Source organism: Lycium ferocissimum, chromosome 5 (genome assembly GCF_029784015.1).
Source record: "Lycium ferocissimum isolate CSIRO_LF1 chromosome 5, AGI_CSIRO_Lferr_CH_V1, whole genome shotgun sequence".
NCBI lineage: Eukaryota > Viridiplantae > Streptophyta > Magnoliopsida > Solanales > Solanaceae > Lycium > Lycium ferocissimum.
This window is the reverse complement of record NC_081346.1, coordinates 11,163,404-11,181,574: the sequence shown is the minus strand read 5'-3', so window position 1 is coordinate 11,181,574 and position 18,171 is coordinate 11,163,404. Positions and strand designations below refer to the sequence as shown.

At 32.2% G+C, this 18,171-nt stretch overlaps 1 protein-coding gene across 1 annotated transcript; it reads right to left on the bottom strand.

Annotated features, from left to right (window-relative positions):
- Positions 1-2,926: 2,926 nt before the first annotated feature.
- On the bottom strand, positions 2,927-4,742 carry LOC132055975 (transcription repressor MYB6-like). Its single transcript, XM_059448011.1, has 3 exons — positions 4,324-4,742; positions 3,920-4,049; positions 2,927-3,811 (listed from the first exon to the last, which is right to left on the bottom strand). Exons 1-3 carry the CDS (start codon positions 4,454-4,456, stop codon positions 3,046-3,048), a joined length of 1,029 nt encoding a protein of 342 aa, XP_059303994.1. The 5' UTR covers positions 4,457-4,742; the 3' UTR covers positions 2,927-3,045.
- Between the last annotated feature and the right edge of the window lie 13,429 nt (positions 4,743-18,171).

The window sequence follows — 18,171 nt, the reverse complement described above, 5'->3', positions numbered from 1 at the left end:
TTATCCGTCCCTCCTATGCATATATATATTTTTGATCAGGTAACATAAGTTCCATTAAAAGTAGCATCCAGGGGATGCAACTGATTACAAAAACAGAGCAAGTCTCCTGTAAAGCATCTAAAAGAGTTCCCTCCTATTGATATTTTAAGGGGATAAGACAGTTCTTGAGTACTGCCTTATCATGCTTTTATAGTATTTTGCCATGACATTTTATACAGCATTGAGTTGCTTGTCCCTGTGCCGAGGGTCTACCGCAAAAACAGCCTCTCTACCTCCAAGGTAGAGGTGAGGTCTGCGTACACTTTACCCTCCCCAGACCCCACTTTGTGGGATTACACTGTGTATGTTGTTGTTGTTGAAGACAGTTCTTGAGTAAAGCTAGGCCGCTAATGGAGGTTCAATATTGTCATTCTGGTGCTCTCATTATTTCCAGGCCAAATTTATCATAAAATGATGTTAATTGGTTTTCGGCCATAGCTTTCTTCTGCGATCTCATTTTTAAATTTGAATTTAAATAACATCTCAGAGGTATTCTTCAATTCTTGGTAAGCAAGTTTTTGAGGATGTAACAATGGACAATTCCATTGTGAGGGTTACGACATTTAGATTAAAGATTCAGCAGCTTGATTTAGTATGTGTATAAGTCAACGGCTTCGTTCTGAAACTTAAATTTTTCCTGCAACTCTTCTGCTTGATTTTGTGCATATTCTTGCATTATGATGGGGAAGAGATGCATTTTTGTTAAGAGTAATATATATATGTTGTGTGTGTGTGTATATATATATTTGGTTATGGAATGGACCATCCAGAGACTGATAACTATCAAGTTCTGGGAGGTTATTGCAATTCTGCATGGAAGATTCAATGGGGGTAATGATAAATTCCCTTCGTAAAACTTGATAACACAAGAATGGTTGTAGCGTAACTTAAGGAAAATTGGTTAATAATAAATGTTGCTGGATTTATTGAGACTGGCTAGATCCATTGTACTATAATTTAAACTTCATGTGTCTATTATTGTTGTGAATCATTCTTTGGAAGGCAAATGGTCGAATGATGAAGATATGCTGCTTCACATATCTTCTTCTAGAGTTGCATGGCTGCTGAGAGAGCATTGCCTCTATTATATAAGCTAATTGGCATATTTGTAGTAGAAGTACAATGCAGAATAATGGTGTCTAAACAGCATGCAGAAACAAGCTATATTTATGCTACACTAGTAATTTTCATATGTTTTACTGCTTTCAAAGACAAGATTGCATATGTAATAAACCCTATCTCTATCAATTATGGCCAACAACCACTGGAAGCCCAAATACTTTTTAGCACTGTCAGTGTAAATAATTTCTTTCACTATTAGGTCATCTAAAGGGTATCTATAGGTAAGTCTTCTTAAAATGTGGCTTTGAAATCTTGAAAATAACATATGTCCCTTGATTGTTCTTTTACCGTCAGGCTATTTTTAAGGCGACTCGAATTTTCATCCACCTTTACTTTTTAAACTGAAAGCTCGTTTCAAATTGGGTCTAATAATTTGACGAGTTTGACATTTGAATGTAGGGTTAATACATCAAACCTTCCACCCTCCTATATTTAAACTATGAGATGTTGATGTTACCTTCTTAAACTACGATGTTCTCATATTAAAATATCCCCTGGAGTGCCATGTGGTAGAGAAAATGGGTTCAGTTTCTAACATGCATGTGGCTAAAATTTTAATGAAGGGCCTTATTTTCACCGTGTTATTTTAGCTATATCCATTTTATCCAAAATATTACAACTTGTAGCCAGTTGCATGCTCCTCAGCTTCTTCTTCTTTTCCTTCTCCTCCTCCGTGTTACCACAGCCGCAATGTGGCAGTGACGGAAGTCTTAAGCCTGTCTTTCTTTGTTTCTTTTTTATTTCATAATCCTAGAAATGAAGTCGCAAGCAATAAATGGTTGATTCAGTCGATTGATACAGAGAATTGGACTTCATTGTAATACATGAATTGGACTTCATTGTAATACATTCACCCATCGAAATTAGCTATCACACTAACATATTTTCAGTTCTTTGAGACTTTCATAGTCAAAACACACAATGGAAGTCTGTAGATATTCATGCTCAAATCTTGTATTTATACGTTCATCTTCCGTAGCCTCATTTTTGTCCTGTTCTTGTACCCTTCAAATATTTTCTGCATTATTTTTATTGAAGAAGAGACAATTGACCTTCTGTCTAATATTTTCTATACAATCTTTTTGATAGCTTACCAGGGTTGGACTTTGGGAGAAAGTATTGCTGCAGAGACCCCTGCTTTCTTAAAATGTTTATTGCTAGTTTTTTCTTTGTACAGTAGTAGTGTAGTTATATTTAACTGGTCAAATTATGGTAAAACACTGAGTCCTTTAACACGTGTTTAACATACACATATGAAGTTGGATTGGCAAGCTTAACTTCAGACATCCCGTACTACCAAAATGACAAACAATAGACATACATGTCTGAATTGCATGCATAAATGTCTGGAGTTTGGCTAGCAAACTTACAGTCGCGCATTTTTGAAGTTCAAATAAAAAAGTCTAAAGTTTGCTTGTACAATCAATGTCAACTTCTGAAAAAAGTTCTAACTAACTTCTGAAAAAAGTTCTAACTTCATACACAAATTTTTTCAACTTCAGTCCCGCATGTCTAAAAGACTGAACTCTTTAAAAAAAAAAAAATGGTTGAGTTGGGGGAAAAAAATGCTGTACTAAGTAATGACACTGTTTTGTGTTTGAAAGTTACTTAAAAGGATTGAAGTAATATTGACCACATAAACAAGACCCTAATTCATAATAGAAAGCAGTGTTAGAAAACATTATCCATCTCAATTTTGAGAAAAGAGAGCAGTGAGAGGAAAATATTGCACATGACAACAAAGTTAAGTAAAGAAAATAAAACGTTGTAGGAAAGACTCACCAGCCTATTATAGTACTTTTGTATATTTATATGTATATAGGAAAGAAGAAAATAAGAAATCAAGAATAAAAAAGAAGACAATAAACAAATCGAGTTTACAGTTTAAATTTGCTGGAAGGCATCTAGATTAGCCCCACTTAACTCTTCAGTTAAGGAACTCAATGGATAATTACTCATGAAATCTCCAGAACTGTGACCATATAGCTCTCTTTCTTGGCTCGGACTTGACTTCAATTCTTCATTCTTGATCTCAATGTAAGGATACTGGAACAGTGATTCCATTTTGTTCTCAACATCCCATGATAAGGATTTACTGTTTTCTGACATTCCATTCATCCGAATTCCAGCCGTATTTTGATTGCTACACATATTTGAACTGTTACTTGAACTCATTCTTGAAGTTGAGCTACTAGCAAAATCAATTTCTGTCATGTGTCCATGCTCTAATTTTGTTACACTTGATGCTGAGCAAAACCCATAGTTTGGGTTTTCCTCGAATTCGCTCTGATGATGATCATGGTATTGAGCTAACACTTCTGAATTATACTCACTCGGATTCGCATTGGATTGGAATTCATGAGGAAATAGAAGATCGAAAACTTCTGTTAATTGTCCATTTGACTCACTGTTGAAACTTCTATTATTCATGTGAAATGGATGGTCCATTTCATTAAGATGTGGTATCTGCAACATTGAGGTCTTATTTGTACAATTCTCTTCATTTCTAATTACCTGATTCTCTTTAGGTGGCTCGTGGGTGTTTGGATCAATCCCCTGCTTCATTAGCTTCTTCTTCAAACTCGAATTCCAGAAATTCTTTATCTCATTATCTGTTCTCCCTGGTAATTGTGCAGCAATTTGTGCCCACCTGCCACATAAATAGATCATTAATTACTATACTAAACAACCAAAAACAGGAAAAAGGAGAAAACAGAGGCATATTAAGACACTGTTTTGTATGAAGAACTTGAATGACCTGTTTCCAAGAACTTGATGGAGACTAATTATCCTATCCTCTTCATCCTGTGAGAACGTTCCTCTTTTAAGATCAGGCCTTAAGTAATTTATCCATCTCAATCTGCAACTCTTTCCACATCTTTGCAGACCTGCAACATCTCACAGCATTAGAAAAAATGTACTAATAGCCCGTCGGCAGATACGAAGCCAGAATTTCAACTTGATTTTAAACGACGACAACTGGTAGTAACTGGGTTCTAAATTTGATATTTATACATATTTAATGAGTTTCTTAGCACAAATACAATGTTTGAGGAAAAGCTATTGTGTTCGACCGAATAGTATCCGCCCCTATATAGGCAGATAACCAAACAAAAAAATAATTGAGAAGAGAATTAGACACTAAAAACGTTTTTAATTTACCAGCTAGCTTAGGGACTGAACTCCAGGAGCCAATACCAAATTGGTTAATATAATTGCATAATTTCTCATCTTCTTCAGGTGACCACAATCCTTTCCTTAGCTTCTGCTTCAGACAGCAAGAGTGGCGCCCCATTTGACTGAGTATTTCTGTACCAACCTTTCAACAGTGACTGCGTGTCTTATAGCTCTCTGAGATAATTTATTTATGGAAGCGAGATTATAAAGTCATCAACATTAATGTTTGAGAGGAAAATGTCAAAGATAATCAATTATTCCAAGAAGTCTAGAGAAAAATTGTACTTAGACCTCAAGCTAAGACTTAAGAGAGAGAGAGCGAGAGAGAGAGAGAGAGAGAGAGAATAATAAGATAGGTGAGGCAAATAAAGTGGGTTTTAAGCAAATTTTGTGCTGCTTTCGAATTGGACTTGATTTAATGTTAAGATGTATAAGATTAAAAGAAGGGAATTTTTAGTTTAATTTATAGATTCTGAATTCTAGTAAAGACACCTTACTTCTAAATTATTTATACGTGGAATTTTTACATAAATACAAATTATTGGATTCTGTCGAACTCGTATTTAGAACTTTAATTCCGCTTTTGTGTAGAGGTTGTTAAGAGTAAGAATATAGTAAGAATAGAGTTATTGTATTCAGTTTTAGCTTAATAATCGCAATTATACAGTATGATTGAGCTTATGGAGTGTTATTTGCATATATCATTTTCGTTCAAAGATAATCATATCGACAGATGTTGCAAATTTATTGGTGGCTAGTGGTACTCTTCATTTACAACTAATAAACATGAGTTTAATTTGTAGTATTAGCTATATGCCTATAGATCTATCTTGTTACATCAAATTCAGCACCATCGTCATCAGAGATTAATGGACTATTTTTTTCTGGTTTTGTTCTGTTAATCACTGTCTTCTATAGTTTGAATAACTATTGTTACCAAAAATTCGAAATAACTAAGCAAGTTTGAAGATTTTAATTTGAGCTATACTTTTACTTACTATATCCAATTTCCAGGATCGTCTTTTGGATATCCATAAAAGATCAGTACTTGTAAGAAACAAGCAAGCTTGTTTAAAAGGAAAATGATTGCATATGAGAAGACTTTTTGGCATTTTTATATTGTGGGTGAAATTGAAAGAGAAATAATTTGAAGCTCGACCGACACAGAGATTTCAGAAAAGTGTAGGGTCCAACATAAGATTTGACTCTTAAGAAAACTTTAAAATGACCACTTTCATGGTGGGTAAAAAAGGAAGTGAAAAACTACGTACAGTAATTTATTTGGAAATGTTCCAAGCGTACTGTTTTGCAATTGCATGCCATGTCATTCTCCAGCTTATTATTTTCAAGATTCGTTATCACAGCTTCAAAATACATGGTATACAGATACCTAAGGAACTTAAATTGTGTCATTTTCGAAAGATTTATGTATATTTTAATGAGACAATCTACAAGCAAGGCATGCGATGATTCCTTTTAAGTGCTCAAAATATAAAAAAGAAACATAATGTAAGGTTTACGCTCAATATCTACTATATATACATAAAAAATAATTTTAACTCAGAAAAACAATGCAAACTCATTTGAGCTTGATGAACACCTGCATAATGTAGGCTCCGCCACTGTCTACAAGTGGGTGTATGCATAATTAGAGTAGTTTGTCCAAAATTGTCAATTATTTTTCCAAACACTGAACTCTAAAATATTGCTTTCAATTCCAAGTGTGTACATTTCAAGGAACAGCTAGCTTCACCCAATCGGCCAATCCTACGTGATAATAGTTTCTAACATTATTGTTGTGGCCCTGCCCTGCCTTTGAAATAATCGTGTGATACTTTTAAGTCTTTTTATTTATAAAGATTAGTGCAGTAACCTGAAGTTTTTCTTATATCTTAGAGAAATTAGTGCATCTAAGAATACAACAATTTACGATAATAGTCATTTTGCAATCCATATTAATTATTGAAATATGTACATTCAATTTCATGAAGTCTATGTTATTGTTGGAGGAAGGTGGGGAGGGAGAAAAAAAAAAAAAAGGAAGAGTAGTAGGACGTACTTTGAAAATTTAAATAAGCTTTATAAAATTCTTATCAGATACGTACAAATTTAATATAATATTATCAGGAGTAAAACGTTAAATGATCGTAGTGAACAACAGTAATAAAAAGTTCAAATATTCTTTAACTTTTTTATTTATTTTAACTCGACGTATAGTCAAAATGCACCAGAGATTTTAAGGGTTTGAGTCATGAATTTATCGAATACTTAGTAGTTGTAATGAGAATTGAATTAATGTAAAGGAATAGTTGTAAAACATGACAGGACTTGAAAAATAAAAATAGGGGGATAACTGGTCGAAGAAAAATAATAATTATCCACATAGCCCTCACCATTAACGGTCGTGATGGGTGAATTCAAGAGGCGAAGTCAAGAATTATATGAGCTTAGGAATTTAATCCTTTTGACTTATTGTATTTTAAATAAATAATTTATACATATTATATATTTTTTAAGACTAGGATAGGGTTTAAACAAAATTACTGAATTCTGCCAAGTCCGCTTTCCACACTTTAGCTCTGTCATGTGGGGTGATAAATATTCTTTAGAGGTTTCAAAGTTGAGTTTTGAAAATTGAGTCATCTTTAATAGAAAACGCGTAATCGCAACAGTGAAACTTTTCGTTACGAATATGGATTGATCGAATCCCAAAACAAACCCGAATACTCAGAGGCGGATTTAAGGTGTTCGGCAAAAAATTACAGTGTATATATAGGGTAGATTTTCTATATTTATGTACATATATTGACTTTTAACATCTTGAACATATGTAGTGTTAGCTAATTTCAAGCTATTGCGTTGTTTCAAAATCGCTTTTATCATCCTAGGTTTGATTTTCATCAACAACTTTTTTTTATATTTAGCTTTTGTTATTTTTTTAAACCCTCTGAGTAAAAATTCTGAATCCGCCATTGCGAATACCAGCTGAATCATTTTAAAAAAAAATCAACTGCAGATGCATAGCACGCTAAACAAAGAATTAAAGGGAAAATAACATATACTATATGAAGAATCAATGATTGGAGAGACGATAGACGTAGATGTGTCCCGACAGTTACACGTCGGATGACATAAATTCAATAGTCATTGGAAATTACGCTCACTCCTCCTCAACTTTTCTCTATTTACAAATTTTTCTACTTTCTCTTCTAAGAATTTCTAAAATAGAGAGAACACGATGCAAGTGATTTTTAACGTATCAGCATAATTTGAAAGTGTCAAAAGTGTTTGACAAATTACAAAATGTGAGAAATTACTCTTCTTTTTCTTTTTGAAATTTATGGTATGAAATGTGTCATATAGACATTTTGATGTCTACATATTATGTTATTTAAAAGTAAAATATTTCTAAATATAAGAAACATATATTATTTTTTGTGACAAACCAAAAACAATATCACACAAAATGAGTACAGTCAAACCTCTCTATAACAACATTGTTGGGTTCAAAATTTTTTAGCTGTTATAAAGAATGGTTGTTATACACCTATAACAGCGTTGACATTTAAATAATATTTCGCTGTTATAGGCAAGAAAAGATGCATATAATCTAGTTTTTCATTTTTAATTACCAAATTCTAAGCTTAATCACACTTTGTATAACAAAGGAAAATCTTTTAATGATGAAAATATATATTTATATGATACTCTTTGTCATAAATAGAGTATTAAAGCATCAATTATTTAGTCAAAATCTCTACACTTACTATTGGTAATCATACATATTCTATTTTTATAAAGATAGTTAATTATTATATTACCAAAAAAGGAAGAGAGTTGTTATATGGGGGTAATTTTACAAAAAAAAAGCGTCACATATAAAGTTGTCATTATCATCAATAGGTATAAGTAAAATATAACATACAAAAATCGGTTCCGAAAAAACTTAGATTTTATAAAGAAATGCTATTATATACGAATGTTGTTATATAGAGTTCCGACTATATTTGGAGTATCAATGAACCTAATTAACTTCATGTTTTAATGAGCATACGTCACAAGGTTGCTTCTTTTGTGTCCTTCTCTTTCCATTTTTTTTTTTCATTCACATACATTTGTTAGCAGCTCTGCTCCCACTGAGTACTAAGTATTGTATATGTACTTCATGTTTACCTTTCTTCTTTTCATTTTAGTATGGGGAAATAACCAACAGCCGAGTATATGCTAAATTTTGATAGCAAATAGTAAAAATATAGGATTACAAATACTTAGCATAGACTTAACATCATGTTCAAGTTGCAATTAGGTTGAGTTGATGATAGTTCAAGATTAGTATTGTTATGTCGTTTTCTTGACATTTGCGCTGTATATATTCCATCTGTTTTTTAGTACGCAATTTATTGTTTTGAGGTTAATATATATTTTCTTGCCAGTTAATCTCTCAACTTATTTTAATAGTTTTAGCTACGGGCAATTAACTTTTTAAGTCATTTGATTGTATAAACATTTTTTACCTAGACAATGCGACCTTAGACTCTTAGGCAAATAAAAGGATTATGGCACTAATGTATACAAGAATACAACATTAAATCTATCAAAAAAAATACTTTACTGATTTTAGATCTAGGAGTAGCATATAATGAAGAAGAAATACAAAATTTCAACGTGTGTTTTATTACATAAACATGATCTGTCAAAATAAAATAACCTAATATGTACAAATAACGATTTGTTACCGGATTTGAAAACTGTGGTAATAAGTCTATAAATAGGTACTAACTGTAATTGATTTCTCTTTCCCTTTGGAGTAATTCCATTTCTGAGCGGCTTAAAATACTTCATTTGGAGTACATTGGCATTTCAATCAAATTTGTATTTTTAAATGGAAAAAAGTGAAGTAAAAAGCAAGTATTGAAAAGATGTGTTAGCTCTAAAACTTTTTGGGAGGGGTCCATGAAACATCTTGGATCACACGTGAAAAATAACGTGTCGGGTCGTGAAAGAAAACATCATATCACTCACTATTATTTAATTTATTTAATAAAAGTGCAAGAGAAATCAAGTAACTAAGAATCATGAATTTTGGTAATGACTCTAAACACTGTCAATTGCGACGTTTATCTTTATTAAGCTTCACTTGATTCTCGATCGATAATCTCTTGAAAATATAAAAGAAGTCTTTGACAAATGGTGTGAATTTTCAGGCAAAGATATTTTTTTGTTGGAATTAAACCAAGATTACTACTCCAAAGTTGTTTAGGATTGGTATTTGGTATTTATTTAATTCATACTTAGTTAGGATTTATTTGTCTAGTTCATATTGGAATGGGTTTTCTACTCCTAGTGTATGTTGGTTTTCTAGTATTATAAATAGGGATGATCTGTCACATATTTTATTATAGTGAGATTCAAGAGTTTTGAGTTATAAAGTAAAGTCTCCTACCTTCTCTCTCGTTTGATAAATTTCTTCTATATAGCCATTATTGAGTCTTCCGCTTGTGCTTATATTATTCCTTTGAGTATTTTTATTTCCTTCAAAATGGTATCAGAGCCTATGTGAGATCCGACATATATAAAAGAATATGAATATTCCATATTTACCGGATTGTCCCGTTTTTGTGTTTGATGGGAAAAATAATTTTGAGAGTTGGTATCAACAGATGAAGAATTTCTTCAATGTTGTTGGACTATGGTCCATTATTGATGAAGGGTTCGTGGAAACCCCAGAAGACACAACATTGACTGGTGAAGCAGCTACACAATTGGAGAAAAATATACAATTGAATTATAAGGCATTCTACTACCTCAATAGCAAAGTCCGATTATATGTATATAACAAATATTTGCATGCAAAATCAGCAAAAGAGGCTTGGACAATATTGGTGAAATCATATAGGCGTGCTGCAGATGTGAAGAGAGAGAAACTTCAAGAGCTTTGGAGACAGTATAAGTTGGCCCAGATGAAACCAACAGAATCTGTCAAAGAATTTTTTACAAGAATTATAAAAATAATTAATGATATGAAGGCTAATGGAGTAGTATTGGAAGATGTTAAAGTTGTTGAGAAGATATTGCAGTCTCTAAGATTAGATTCACATTAAGAAAACAATTATTGAGGCAACCCAGGATCTTAATACGTTGAGAGTTGATGATCTAGAAGATGAATTGGTGGCATATGAGATGTCATTGAATCAGCACACACATGAGATAGTGGATGAGGCATTGCAAACAAAGGATGAACCAAAAAATAAAGAAGAGTCATCGAATCTGGCAAAAAAATAATGAAGAAGGCCAAAATTTAGAAATTATGGAGAAAAGACGAGAAGGTAGAGGTAATTTTTGTTGTGGTATAGATGTCTTTGATTCCAATGCAGAATTTAATAATGTTCAAATTGATTTATCAATGATTTCTGGGATAACTAAAAAGGATAATTTGATTGGGACAGATGCTCTTTTGGTAGAGGCTACTAGTGTTTTAAGTAATGAAATGTGTAATAGACATGATTGGTCTATACAATGTGGGGCTATTGAAAAAGGAATAGAAGTACCCGCCATTATCACACAAGAAAAATTATTTGAAGGTATTGAAGATGAATCTAGTGATGAAAGAAGCAAAAGAGTTCATCAAGAGCAAGTTTTTGATGATCTACCCAAAATTGAAGCAGAAATAATTAAGGGTCCAAATCCACAATTGACGTGCATGATTTTGGATATTGAAGACGCAATCAATTTTGAATCATTATCTGAGATTGTATATTTTGAGGAGCTTGAAGAAAAATTATTTGTTGATGATCTTTGCTCTACCACCTATTGAAAGGTCAACTAGAGTCGGATGGGCACGCAAGACCAAGTACAAATCAAGTGAAGAAGCAGATGATTTTAAATCAAGACGAGTTATTGAAGGATACAAAAAGAAGATCAAATATTCTCATGATATTTTGAAGATGGAGAAAGTGAAATTAACTTTGAATCTTGTTGAAGAGAAACTGAAGCTGACTAAAGATGGCACTCGCAAGTTTGTCAATGCTACGTACTTCAGGAAATTGTTCGAGAGTCTGAGGTGGTTGACTTCTACAAGATATGATACTGTTAAGGGCACGCTCAAGTTTGAAGATCTTGGTTTAAGGGAGGCTATGTTGGAATTAAACCAAGATTACTACTCCAAAGTTGTTTAGGGTTGGTATTTGGTATTTATTTAATTCATACTTAGTTAGGATTTATTTGTCTAGTTCATATTGGAATGGGTTTTCTATTCCTAGTGTATGTTAGTTTTCTAGTATTATAAATAGGGATGATCTGTCACATATTTTATTATAGTGAGACTCAAGAGTTTTGAGTTATAAAGTAAAGTCTCCTACCTTCTCTATCTAGTTTGATAAATTTCTTCTATATAACCATTACTGAGTCTTCCGCTTGTGCTTATATTATTCCTTTGAGTATTTTTATTACCTTCATTTTTCTTTCTTCCTTTTCTGAATATACGAGACAAGTATATTTCGAAGAGTGATATATAAAATAAGCGTTTGGCCATGAAAATCCAATATTTTTTCACTTTTGTTGGAATTTTGAAGTTCGAGTTGAAGATAACTAGAATTGTGTTTGGTATAGTCTCTGCAAAGAATATTTGGTTGTTTGAATGTGCTGAAAGTGAAAAAAGTGAAAATAAGGTTTTAGGTGATTTTCAAATCTAAAATACAACTTCAAGTTGTTTTTGACATTTTCATGGTCAAACGCTGATTTTCAAATACAGTGAAAAAAATCCCGAAAAAAGTGAAAAATTCTCATGGCCAAACGATCAAGAAATGGCACATTATTATACATAGGACTAACTGTTTCATACTTCAATACTTGTGATTCTTGAGATCAAATAAGCTCAAGCCTTGTCAATGGTATACTTGAGTCATCGTCATCATACATAGAAGCTGTTATACAGCGAAGACAATCTTGATTTGCTTCATGATAAGATATGAAACATGATTGAAATAAAGATATATAAATACTTGTTGGATATCATATTGTATGTATAAACTAATTTCCATTTGTTTTCTTCTACTAGTTCTTTAATTCTTATACTAGGCTGGACACAACTTCTTGAGTACTGCTAGGGTGGGATATGACTAAAATTTGTATATTCAGTACTAATAAGTAATAACGTATGGCAAATATGTACAGTATATATTCTAATTTAATTAGATTGAATCAGTGAAGTTCTCTGATCATGTATGGGAAACTTCTACTCTGCCACTCTATTTTAATTTAGTTTGATTTTTATAAAGATAACAAAAAAATTAAACCTCAAAATTATAAGCTATTATTTAGATACATTGAAGTGTCGAAGCTATTAAAATAATTGACATTGCCACCTAGTAGCCCTCTAGGCTCTGGCTATGAAAATAGAAATGGAAGGGATTATTGCCCCAGATGATTAACGAAATCATCAAGAGGACTGTAATATATTCACAAGCTTTGCTAAGGTATTAAGTAGAAACCTTTTGTCCTAATTGTTAATGTCTTTGTATATAATGAGTTTAAATTCTATGTATTAACGGTGTAAAAATAATTACACAACCAAGTGATTTAGGGCCAAATTAAGGGAGCAGTTTATCTGGAGCCAGTGTAGACACATACACATGTTGATTTACCATAGTAATTATATGTTGAGCGATCAAACTGAGACAAAATTAATATATATTTAAATTATCACGATCCAGTAAAAATGAGGTAACAATACATTCTTAATCAATCATCATTTAGTGATAAAACTAATGTAAACTATGCACTTATTTGCTATGCATGCACACCCGATTTTAGTAACTTACCATGTACTCGCCCTACTTATATATAGTTGGCTTGTGCATGACTTCGATGTGAGTTTTGAGCACTGATTTCTCAATATCTTAATTAAAGTCAATTTTACATAGTTACTTTGAAAGAATTTAAAACTTTGTCTTAGTATAAAATAGGACACTGGGTACTATTTTGTTTGTTTTCACATCTCTGACAATAATAATGGGAAAAACTCTATTTAGATAGGGACCAATCATAAGACAAGCACCAACTTGCTCGACATACTTTTAAGAACTCAGAGAAGAATTTATTTTACTCCCATCTTCCCTATTTATAATTTTTTTTCCGTTTTTTTTTTTCGTTCACCTTGTTGAATTTTCTTTTTTGTTTTTTTGCAACTGGTGGTGAGGGATGTTCAGGCCAAGAATCTGCATTGCTACTTAATAGAGGTCTAATCCTACAACATTATTCATCTTAGGGTGGACCCTTTTAGTCTTCCTACCACAATAGCATACAGATAGAACTGTTACCAAAAATATTTAAAATGTGTAAATTATGTACGTCTAAGAAGTCGATCGATCGAGTTGTATTGTCATGGCTTTTGTCCACTACAGTACTCTGAGACTTCTTTTTATTGCTTTCTGAAGGCATTTAATAGTGCTAGACGTTTTGGAGTTGATTTGTTTGTACTTTGTACTTTGAAGCATCAGTTGAACTTTCTGAAGCCTCATCAGACATTTCTCTGATTGGAAAGACTAGTGCTTTTCTCTTCTATCTTCAGTTCCAATTAGGAAAATTCAACACAAAATAAAGGTTAGATGCATGAGCTACATTTCTCAATAGAGGGCCTTATCACTTTCTTTTATTTTGTAAGTTTTACTAGAATGTTGGTATTGTTGTGCTTCATGACAAAGAGGATTACACTACAAATTAAAGTAGAAAAATGGTAAAAAACTATTTGAGAAATGAAGGGGAATAAAAAAAAAAATTATACGCATTGATGTTGTACAATTTTTTATTTTTTATTTTCATTGCTAAGAATTAGGATTGAATTGCACATAGTTTGCTCATGTTAACTTACTATATGGAAATGGAGATTGTCCAATATTAAGTTCCAACACTTTCCCTGAATTATTCGACCAAGTATATATTCACTTACTTACCTTACTCATCAAATACCATATTGAACAAGGAAAGCGGGTCCTTACCTTCACTAATTTCTTTCTTGTAATCGAACCTGGTAAGAAGATTTGAACATAATTCATTCCCATTGACTGAAAAATATCATACACATGACATTATAAAGAAATTCTACACTATGAATGCATTTTAACATGTTATAGCAAGGGCCGAGTGTCAGCACATTTGATGAGCTTCCTGTGTTACACGATTGACGTGGAGGGTCCAAACTCCATCAACAGCGTAGCTTCTCCTTTCCCTTGACCGATCTAACTTAAAAAAATACCATGAAAAAGCTTGTTTTTATTCTGTCAGATTATAAACTAGACTCAAAGAAAAGAAAAAAAAAAAAGGGACTAGCCAAATTCCTTGCAGATTATATTGAATAATGAGTCATTCATTAAATAACATCACTAGCTGCAGCCGCCAGCCTGTCCATAACTTCTGGATCAGTACTATAGCCTAATCCAGAGGCGGATTCAGGATTTAAACTTATATATTAATAGATTTAATCTTTTAAGATTCTTAGCTTGAATCCGTTGAATGTTAAAAGTTATGGATTCATGTCTAATAGTTATTGCAATTTAAATAAATTTACATCTAAAGTTCAGGTTCAATTAAAAGCCCACCTATCATGCAGCATACTAGTCTGTAGTCTGCATGAGTGGAAGTTAGACATTTCATTTCTGATGCAGCCAGCAATTATTATACCGAGAAAACAATAGGCAAAAATACACAAAGTTTGGATTTTCAGTGGTCATGCAAGCAAGATGGCTTTCTTGTGTGAGAATCGAAATGATAAAAGGACGCTACACTAAGGGGTCGTTTGGTAGCTCGTAAAAACACACTTTATTCATGTATTAATTTCTGCATAATTTATATTACGTTTGATAGCTAGTAAAGAGACACCTTATTCATGTATCAGAGCTCGTTTGGACTAGCTGAAAAAAGTGACTTTTAAGCATAAGTGCTTAAAGTACTTTTTAAGTGTTGAAAGTTATTTTATAAATAAGCAGTTACGTGTTTGGATAAAAGTGTTTAAATGATTTTTAGAAGTAAGGGTAATATTAGAATTAACAGAAAATATAAGGGATAAAAGGGTAAAGTTGTTGGTCAAACCAAAATGGCTTTTAAGTAAAAAAAAAAAAAAAAGTTTTGGTTGAGCAACTTCTTGATTTTGGCTTATTTTAAGCACTTTCTAACTTAATTTAAGCTATTTTTTATTTTTGCCAAATACCCAAATAAGTTAAAAATGGCTTATAAGCTAGTTTGACCAACTTATAAGCCAATCCAAACGGGCTCTTAATTTCTGCATACTTATACCGCATTTGGTAGCTAGTTCGGAAGTAAGTTATTCATGTACAAAACTAGTACACTACAAGAAGAAATATATTTGGCAACAAATTTTTTTTTGTTGCCATAGATTGATTATTGTTGCAAAAAGTACTTTTGGCAAAAAAAAAAAAAAAATTTTGTTGCATGAACTTTTCCCAACGGCTGTTATTGCAACAACGTGCAACAACTTTTTTTTGTTGCCAAAAGTACTTTTTGCAACAATAATCAATACTATGGCAACAAAATTAAATTCTTTGGCAACAAAAAAAATCATTGCCAACAATAAAATTAAGTTGTTGCCAAATATAAAATTTTTTGTTGCGATTTATATACTTTCTTGTAGTGGTACGACAGTCGGTTTGCAATTTATAAACCCGCATAACTAATACACGTCTAAGTTATGAGGGAATCAATGTATCATTTTATGCGGGATAGAAGATGGAATAACTAATACATGAATGAAAAGTTGAAATGACAATATTACCCTTATCACTCCTTACTTAAAGACTTTCCTTTTCCAAACAAATATTTTTATATGATTTTTTAATACAATATTTTACTATTTTGTAAAAAAAAAAAAAAAGTTTTAATTTTAATTATAAACAAATATCTTAATTTTAAAAGGTATAATATTTGTTAATTTTTAATAGAGCAAACCAACATCCAAAGAAATAATTTATGCATAAATAATCCTGCATTAATAATACCTGCATTACTAATACCTACATTACTAATACCTGCAAAATCCTAACCAGCTACCAAACGACCCCTAAACGTTCTATAATATCATTAATGATATTAATATTGATTTTGATTTTAAGTTTTCATTCCGGTGTTCAATATCTATTTTGGAGCTTGGCTAATCCAAACTCTAGTCGGAAAGTGGTACTTTGAAGGTAAAGAACTCTCAACGGCGTTTTCATTTCAGAGCTCGAACCGGAGACCTTTTTAATTAAGGATCGGATAAGAGTATTTATCACTTCACCACAATCTTTGGTGATAATATTAAATTGATGACATTAATGTTGATCAGTTAAATTTACAACTTCTTAACCGAATATCAATGTATGCATGACATTTAATTTTTTTCTACTTCTAATGGAATTTGTCTAAATAATAAGTAAATGTGCTTGAACCATCCAAAGTTGAAATTGTTGACAATGACCTTTGACGCTAATGAACCTTTTTCTGGAAGCGCTATGTACATGGATTTTTAGTCCCGATGTGGGAAAGACAAATCTACGAATAAAGTAGTTACGGGCAAGCTGGACCATCTGATTTATCACTTGAAGTTCTTTAATTAAAATCGTCAAATTTGGAAATAATGGCAGATGTGAAAATCTTAATACAGAAAATATCAACTAAGCGTGATGATTAGACAAAGATGGAGAGGTTTTCTTCCTAAGGCACCACAATTACAACTTTTGACTTGAAGCAAGTGAATTTGGGTCCATCAATAATTTTGTAAAGGGAATTTGCCACATGGTATAAAGATAATACTAATCCCTGTTTGAAGTTAAGGTTGTAATTATTTGACAAGATATATCCCACTAATTAATCAACTTATGAGCATCATTATGTCTGCTAACTTACTGCAGACAATTCTCCTTCTTTAATAAATTAGGAAGGAACGTGGTGGTGTGGGGTGGGGGTCCTTCTTTTAATCTTTCTACGCTATGATTCAGTGATGATCATGTCTTTAAAGAATCTTTGGTGGTTGGCCCGATTCTGGCTTCTTTAGAAATGACATTAGCCTTTCCCGATTCCTATGATGTAATTTTTGTGCCTGAACTTGCTTAAATTAAAGAGTCAATTTCTCTTCGTGATGAGTTTCATACAAGAAGGGGTAACTTATGAAAAAATTACGGGGTATCTGGGCACACTTTAATCATTCCATTAAGTATTTACTATCTCTCACCAAGTAAAGGGTAATTTTGTCCGTCAATACTTAAATGAATGAGAATAAATTGTTAGAAAAACTGTATACAGTCCACACAAGATCGCAAGTAAATCATTAGACAGTGATATAAATCTAGTAAAGGCACTTACCTTGATCCATGGTAAGAATCGATAGGAGGAAGTCGTAGCACGAAGTGCATTCGTTTCTTTTGGCGACACTTCTGTTAATGAGGTAGAGAGAAAAAGAATTTTATAACAGACTTAGGGACCACAACCAATATACAATAGCAAAACACCTCTTCGGAAGAGACATAACTCTTCAAAGGTAACCTTTCAGAAGAGGTGTAACTCTTCAATTATGAACCCATCAATTATAACTAAAGAGTTAATTAGGTTTCTACGCATATAAAATTCATACCTTATAACATAAGATTTATATATTTAGTCCTTAAAATTAATACTTTATTAGGTAAGAAAAATGGGCTTCTTTAATTGATAGCAATCTATGTACAATTATATTAAACTAATTTTAGCGTACGCGCTTTGCATGTGACCTAAGCGCATACCTCATTTGATAACAAATTAAACACGAAAAAGAAATTAGACTTAGCTACAAACTTTTTCGTTAATCCA

Excerpts from the sequence above, each read along its gene's own strand:
- LOC132055975 (XM_059448011.1), bottom strand. The coding sequence starts at position 4,456 with ATGGGGCGCCACTCTTGCTGTCTGAAGCAGAAGCTAAGGAAAGGATTG. Across the intron at positions 4,050-4,323 it reads TTCAGTCCCTAAGCTAGCTG|GTCTGCAAAGATGTGGAAAG; the intron begins GTAAATTAAAAA and ends GAGATGTTGCAG. Across the intron at positions 3,812-3,919 it reads CATCAAGTTCTTGGAAACAG|GTGGGCACAAATTGCTGCAC; the intron begins GTCATTCAAGTT and ends TTTATGTGGCAG.